Here is an 8,425-nt window from a genome sequence, read left to right on the forward strand (position 1 = left end):
TTATTTAGACGGGAGAAAACAACATATTTCCTTATCCATTATCTCTAGTCCTCCATCTCTCTGTCCACCATGGCCCAGCTCAAGCCTTCTGAATATTCTGGTTTCTAGCTACAGCCCAGTCTAGTACAGGAAGACCTGGCTGCCAGGTCTAGTCCACGTCACGCTAGTCCACGTCACGCTAGTCCACGTCACGCTAGCCCACGTCACGCTAGCCCACGTCACGCTAGCCCACGTCACGCTAGTCCACGTCACTCTAGTCCACGTCACTCTAGTCCACGTCACGCTAGTCCACGTCACGCTAGTCCACGTCACGCTAGTCCACGTCACGCTAGTCCACGTCACGCTAGTCCACGTCACGCTAGTCCACGTCACGCTAGTCCACGTCACGCTAGTCCACGTCACTCTAGTCCACGTCACTCTAGTCCACGTCACGCTAGTCCACGTCACGCTAGTCCACGTCACGCTAGTCCACGTCACGCTAGTCCACGTCACGCTAGTCCACGTCACGCTAGTCCACGTCACGCTAGTCCACGTCACTCTAGTCCACGTCACTCTAGTCCACGTTACTCTAGTCCACCTCTTTAGCTGAACGTGAGCTGGATATGAGAAACATTCAATAGTCTTCAATATTTACATCAAACATCCAGTCCAGATGAAATGTAACAGCTGCATAATGGAGTACCATCATCTACTCTTTTAGAATAAAATAATCCATAAAATACTGACTGTACTATAGCACATAAACAAATGTTTAATTAGAGACAGAAAATCAATAGAATCCAGATATTTTGGTGGGACTTCAGGTATTCAATTTGAATGTCAAATATTTAAATAAAATATATTCTTTGAAATTATACGTCAATGTTGTTAAACCACTGACGGTCCTTATGTTTGGTTAATATATTGATTGAATAACAACTAATGTCTATATACATATGGGCATAATTTAAACACATTAGCATGAAATTACCCTCTATTCAACCAGCACTTTCTGAGGTAACTCCCATTACAAACTCCTAAGAATTTGTAATGGCCCCCATCACAATCTCCCATCAAATTTCACAATGGCTTTTATATGCAGCATTACTTATTCATGATTTATCATCTACAATATTAAACACAATGCAGAAATGAATTATCCAATGCATATTTATTTCACAAATCGGGTAAAGATTTATATATATTTTTTGAAATGCGTTTGATGTAGATAAGTGGATTTCTGACAGCCAAGTTTCTTTACATTATCTAATCAAACATCAACATTTTCTGACCCACGAAGGGGAACACTAACTGTAAGTAGACTGGTTTCTATTCTGTCTTGTCATTACCGTGTCAGTGCGTTTAATCTCCATCGATATATATATATATATACATTTTGATAAGCACGTGGGTCAAAACATTTTTGTCCCATGTCTACGATTTAGTCCATACCCCCATTCTTTTGAGACATCGTTTCACACTTTTCCCAGATAGTAAAGTACAGGAGAAAAGATTGTTTGGACAGATATTGGTGTGATTATTGTCCGTTTTCAGCAAATCGGTGAAGTGGCAAGTTGACAAATAGATGATCCACTTGTCAAACACAGACCCATAATGACCCAGCTGTATTCTGAGACGGGCCTGAGCCTTGGAACATTCATAAACTTACTTTCAAGCCCACTTGAAATCAACCAATCAGTCAGTCAATCAATCAATCAACCAACCAGTCAATCAATCAATCAACCAGTCAATCAATCAATCAATCAGTCAGTCAATCAGTCAGTCAATCAATCAATCAGTCAGTCAATCAGTCAGTCAGTCAGTCAATCAGTCAGTCAATCAGTCAGTCAATCAATCAGTCAGTCAATCAGTCAGTCAGTCAGTCAGTCAATCAATCAACCAGTCAGTCAATCAATCAACCAGTCAATCAATCAATCAACCAGTCAATCAATCAATCAACCAGTCAATCAATCAATCAACCAGTCAGTCAATCAATCAGTCAGTCAATCAATCAATCAGTCAATCAATCAGTCAGTCAATCAATCAGTCAGTCAATCAATCAGTCAGTCAATCAATCAGTCAGTCAATCAATCAGTCAGTCAATCAATCAGTCAGTCAATCAATCAGTCAGTCAATCAATCAGTCAGTCAATCAACCAATCAGTCAGTCAGTCAATCAATCAATCAATCAATCAACCAGTCAATCAATCAACCAGTCAATCAACCAATCAGTCAGTCAGTCAATCAATCAATCAACCAACCAATCAATCAACCAACCAATCAATCAACCAACCAATCACGTCCACTTGAAGATCCTCCTGATGAGTGTGACCAGTGAGTTGTCCCAAACAGCCTGTGAGGTCCTATCCCATAGGCTATCCTCTTTCCACATGCCTCGCCCCTTCCGCTCGGCCTTGACCTCTGCCTTGAGCAGCCGTTGGTGGAGCCGCAGGTAAAGGTGGGACTGAGGGTGGAGTCCAGAGACTGGGACAGTGCGTGCCAGACCCAACCTCAACACCTCCTCATTCAGACACAGACTCCTCAATGACCCCTGGGGGAGAGAGAACAGAGGGGGGTAATAACACATCTGTAGGTTGTCTTCAACATTCAGTTCATTAATACAGTCATAAAGAGAGTAACATTGTCCTGAAGATACCAGAGAGTCAGTAACAAACTCATGTTAGTCCACTCAGACAGTAAGGCTGCGTTTACACAGGCAGCCCAATTATGATCTTCTTTACATTAATTGGTCTTTTGACAAATCACATCAGATCGTTTCACATCAGATCTTTTTCAGAGCTGAACTGATTGGTCAAAAGACAAACAAGGGAGAAAAAAAATATCAGAATTGGGGTTCCTCTTAAAACGCAGCCTCACTGACCCTGTTACCAGAGACCAGACAGCAACTGACCCTGTTACCAGAGACCAGACAGCAACTGACCCTGTTACCAGAGACCAGACAGTAACTGACCCTGTAACCAGAGACCAGACAGCAACTGACCCTGTTACCAGAGACCAGACAGCAACGGACCCTGTAACCAGAGACCAGACAGCAACGGACCCTGTAACCAGAGACCAGACAGCAACTGACCCTGTTACCAGAGACCAGACAGTAACTGACCCTGTTACCAGAGACCAGACAGCAAGTGACCCTGTTACCAGAGACCAGACAGCAACTGACCCTGTAACCAGAGACCAGACAGCAACTGACCCTGTAACCAGAGACCAGACAGTAACTGACCCTGCTACCAGAGACCAGACAGCAATTGACCCTGTAACCAGAGACCAGACAGCAACTGACCCTGTTACAAGAGACCAAACAGCAACTGACCCTGTAACCAGAGACCAGACAGCAACTGACCCTGTTACCAGAGACCAGACAGCAACTGACCCTGTTACCAGAGACCAGACAGCAACTGACCCTGTTACCAGAGACCAGACAGCAACAGACCCTGTTACCAGAGACCAGACAGCAACTGACCCTGTTACCAGAGACCAGACAGCAACTGACCCTGTTACCAGAGACCAGACAGCAAAGGACCCTGTAACCAGAGACCAGACGGCAACTGACCCTGTTACCAGAGACCAGACGGCAACTGACCCTGTTACCAGAGACCAGACGGCAACTGACCCTGTTACCAGAGACCAGACGGCAACTGACCCTGTTACCAGAGACGAGACAGCAACTGACCCTGTAACCAGAGACCAGACAGCAACTGACCCTGTTACCAGAGACCAGACAGCAACTGACCCTGTTACCAGAGACCAGACAGCAACGGACCCTGTTACCAGAGACCAGACAGCAACTGACCCTGTTACCAGAGACCAGACGGCAACTGACCCTGTTACCAGAGACCAGACGGCAACTGACCCTGTAACCAGAGACCAGACGGCAACTGACCATGTTACCAGAGACCAGACGGCAACTGACCCTGTTACCAGAGACCAGACGGCAACGGACCCTGTAACCAGAGACCAGACGGCAACAGACCCTGTTACCAGAGACCAGACGGCAACTGACCCTGCTACCAGAGACCAGACAGTAACTGACCCTGTTACCAGAGACCAGACAGCAACAGACCATGTTACCAGAGACCAGACAGCAACTGACCCTGTAACCAGAGACCAGACAGCAACTGACCCTGTTACCAGAGACCAGACGGCAACAGACCCTGTTACCAGAGACCAGACAGCAACTGACCCTGTTACCAGAGACCAGACAGCAACTGACCCTGTTACCAGAGACCAGACAGCAACTGACCCTGTTACCAGAGACCAGACAGCAACTGACCCTGTTACCAGAGACCAGACAGCAACTGACCCTGTTACCAGAGACCAGACAGCAACTGACCCGGCTACCAGACACGAGACAGCAACTGACCCGGCTACCAGACAGACAGTAACTGACCCGGCTACCAGACAGACAGTAACTGACCCTGCTACCAGACAGACAGTAACTGACCCTGCTACCAGACAGACAGTAACTGACCCTGCTACCAGACAGACAGTAACTGACCCTGCTACCAGACAGACAGTAACTGACCCTGCTACCAGACAGACAGTCACTGACCTTGCTAACAGACAGACATTGACTGACCCGGCTAACAGACAGTTAGTGACTGACCCAGCTAACAGACACCAGACAGTAACCGACCCTGCTACCAGACAGACAGTAACTGACCCGGCTAACAGACAGACAGTAACTGACCCGGCTAACAGACACCAGACAGTAACTGACCCGGCTAACAGACAGACAGTAACTGACCCGGCTAACAGACACCAGACAGTGCAGTGTCTCCTCCTCTCTGCTGACCAGTTTGAGCCACACCGTCTGGGCCGGGCTCAGGTGCTGCTCCAGCCACGCCCTCCCCTCTGGGGTCAGCTCCACCCCCGCCAGGCGCACAGCCAATGGATACACACGACCACCACCTGGGGAGAGAAGACCTGCCCAGGTGAGACACACATACGGTACACCTGAGAGAAGACCTGCCCAGGTGAGACACACATACGGTACACCTGAGAGAAGACCTGCCCAGGTGAGACACACATACGGTACACCTGAGAGAAGACCTGCCCAGGTGAGACACACATACGGTACACCTGAGAGAAGACCTGCCCAGGTGAGACACACATACGGTACACCTGAGAGAAGACCTGCCCAGGTGAGACACACATACAGTACACCTGAGCTAAGGAGTTCCTAGCTATGTCTGTGGTCTATTGCATAGACCTGAAGGTGGCACAGTCAGGAGCTTGACAAACTGAAAGAGACTGTTGTAAGATATAGTATCAGACATGCACTATGCAAAGATGTACAACCACAGCAGTAGAGATACTGTATTACTAAAAGGCACAGGCAAGGAAATTACATGCCAAAGAAAGACAAAATAACTATGGCCAGAGGTCAAGTCTGTGTCATAAAACAACAGGAGGTCAAAGAGACAAAGCTAGAGAGAGACTACTAATCTCTTTAACTAGAGGAGAGCTTTGTCCGAAATTCTCCCTGGCCTCAGACGGAGCTGTAAGGGCACTATCTAATACCCTCTAACTCAGTTTGACTGCAGGCCAGAAGCATAACGTAATACTGCAGCTAGCCCTCTTCTCTAACAGGCTTACTACTATGCTAACTCAGTCCGATGAAGGGAGCTAAACTAAGTCTTGTAAATGTGTATGGTCCAGTGCCTCTGAATGCGGGCAAAAGGCATGACACTCACGTTTAGAGAAAATGTTGGTCTGAATTAGATAAAGACGAAAAATATGTTGACGTTTCAGTCACAATGACCTTTATCAGACATCAAGCCATGATCCAATACCTATCAAATCAAATTCATTGGATTAAAATAGTGTCTACTTTGGTTTCAGGAAAATATATCAAACTGTCTCTACAGGAGAGACAAACCATTAGGTTGACTACTATACTTCTTCATAGCCAACCTTCTCTTCCACTAAATCAAACAGCACAGTTAAAGAGACCAGTAGACAGTCTATGGCTGACAAAGTTAGAGACCAGTAGACAGTCTATGGCTGACACAGTTAAAGAGACCAGTAGACAGTCTATGGCTGACACAGTTATGTTAAAGAGACCAGTAGACAGTCTATGGCTGACACAGTTATGTTAAAGAGACCAGTAGACAGTCTATGGCTGACACAGTTAAAGAGACCAGTAGACAGTCTATGGCTGACACAGTTAGAGAGACCAGTAGACAGTCTATGGCTGACACAGTTAGAGAGACCAGTAGACAGTCTATGGCTGACACAGTTAAAGAGACCAGTAGACAGTCTATGGCTGACACAGTTGGGCTCCTGAGTGGCGCAGCGGTCTAAGGCACTGCATCTCAGTGCAAGAGGCGTCACTACAGTCCCTGGTTCGAATAAAGGCTGTATTACATCCGGCAGTGATTGGGAGTCCCATAGGGCGGCACAATTGGCCGTCATTGCAAATAAGAATTTGTTCTTAACTGACATGCCTAGTTAAATCAAACTAAATAAATGTAAATGTCAGAGACAGTTAAGTAAAAGAGTGCAGCAGACGGTCTATGGGTAACAGGTATGACGCTCTAATAGGGATTAGTATAGATTTAAATGACTAATTGGGGACAGCTGCGTGAATGACGAGACTAGACTTCTCAACAGCTGGGAGGTGAATCCTAATCCTCATTACCATACTGTAATTAGCCTTTACCCTGTGGGCTCTGAGTGTGTTGGTAAAGTTGAAGGGCATGTCTTCCATACCTTTAGCCAGCAGGAGGTCTACCATACCTTTAGCCAGGAGGGGGTCTGCCATACCTTTAGCCAGCAGGGGGTCTGCCATACCTTTAGCCAGCAGGGGGTCTGCCATACCTTTAGCCAGCAGGGGGTCTGCCATACCTTTAGCCAGCAGGGGGTCTGCCATACCTTTAGCCAGCAGGGGGTCTGCCATACCTTTAGCCAGCAGGGGGTCTGCCATACCTTTAGCCAGCAGGGGGTCTGCCATACCTTTAGCCAGCAGGGGGTCTGCCATACCTTTAGCCAGCAGGGGGTCTGCCATACCTTTAGCCAGCAGGGGGTCTGCCATACCTTTAGCCAGGAGGGGGTCTGCCATACCTTTAGCCAGCAGGGGGTCTGCCATACCTTTAGCCAGCAGGGGGTCTGCCATACCTTTAGCCAGCAGGGGGTCTTCCATACCTTTAGCCAGCAGGGGGTCTGCCATACCTTTAGCCAGCAGGGGGTCTGCCATACCTTTAGCCAGCAGGGGGTCTGCCATACCTTTAGCCAGCAGGGGGTCTGCCATACCTTTAGCCAGCAGGGGGTCTGCCATACCTTTAGCCAGCAGGGGGTCTGCCATACCTTTAGCCAGCAGGGGGTCTGCCATACCTTTAGCCAGAAGGGGGTCTACCATACCTTTAGCCAGCAGGGGGTCTGCCATATCTTTAGCCAGCAGGGGGTCTGCCATACCTTTAGCCAGCAGGGGGTCTGCCATACCTTTAGCCAGCAGGGGGTCTGCCATACCTTTAGCCAGCAGGGGTTCTACCATACCTTTAGCCAGCAGGGGGTCTGCCATACCTTTAGCCAGCAGGGGGTCTCCCATACCAGCAGGGGGTCTACCATACCTTTAGCCAGCAGGGGGTCTTCCATACCTTTAGCCAGCAGGGGGTCTTCCATACCTTTAGCCAGCAGGGGGTCTTCCATACCTTTAGCCAGCAGGGGGTCTGCCATACCCTTAGCCAGCAGGGGGTCTTCCATACCTTTAGCCAGCAGGGGGTCTACCATACCTTTAGCCAGCAGGGGGTCTGCCATACCCTTAGCCAGCAGGGGGTCTTCCATACCCTTAGCCAGCAGGGGGTCTACCATACCTTTAGCCAGCAGGGGGTCTTCCATACCTTTAGCCAGCAGGGGGTCTGCCATACCTTTAGCCAGCAGGGGGGAGAGGACAGGGATGTAGATGGGGATGTGCTCCACCTCCAGGCCCATCTCTGTGATGGTCTGGAGTCTCCCTCTGAGGCTCACATTCTTCTCTATGAACCTTGCTGGGATCTCAGAGGCTACTCCAAACCTAGTGATCTGACGAGGGTGGTGAGGCACAAAAGACCGAGTTAGAAAAGCATTCATAACTGTTGGTAAGTACAATGTGTTGTAATCAGTTACACTGTAGCTTCCTATGAAGTCACCATGACATATTGTTTCGGTAACACAAAACTGGAACCAATTACTAGTATTCAATTAACTAAACAAAATGACATATTCTATTAGCTAAACACAACGACAGATAAGCAAGACTTCTAAAGTCAAGGGATGGCGATTGATGATCTGGTTAAGAAGAAAAGGATGTTGTTTAGGCTAACTAAACAACATCAACCAGGATAAACACATCAGGCAAACAGCTCATCAACTGGCCACCCTCCATCCTAAATTGACCCTGACCATATAACCTATGCAGAGCAGCCATATGGCATTTCAATTGAACAAGG

The 8,425-nt window shown here is 47.8% G+C and overlaps 1 protein-coding gene across 1 annotated transcript; it reads right to left on the reverse strand.

The window, feature by feature from the left end:
- Positions 1–1,131: 1,131 nt before the first annotated feature.
- Positions 1,132–7,856, reverse strand: c18h3orf33 (c18h3orf33 homolog (H. sapiens)). Its single transcript, XM_055895044.1, has 3 exons — positions 6,711–7,856; positions 4,744–4,907; positions 1,132–2,529 (listed from the first exon to the last, which is right to left on the reverse strand). Exons 1-3 carry the CDS (start codon positions 7,543–7,545, stop codon positions 2,275–2,277), a joined length of 1,254 nt encoding a protein of 417 aa, XP_055751019.1. The 5' UTR covers positions 7,546–7,856; the 3' UTR covers positions 1,132–2,274.
- Between the last annotated feature and the right edge of the window lie 569 nt (positions 7,857–8,425).

Source organism: Salvelinus fontinalis, chromosome 33 (assembly GCF_029448725.1).
Source record: "Salvelinus fontinalis isolate EN_2023a chromosome 33, ASM2944872v1, whole genome shotgun sequence".
NCBI classification, from domain to species: Eukaryota; Metazoa; Chordata; class Actinopteri; order Salmoniformes; family Salmonidae; genus Salvelinus; species Salvelinus fontinalis.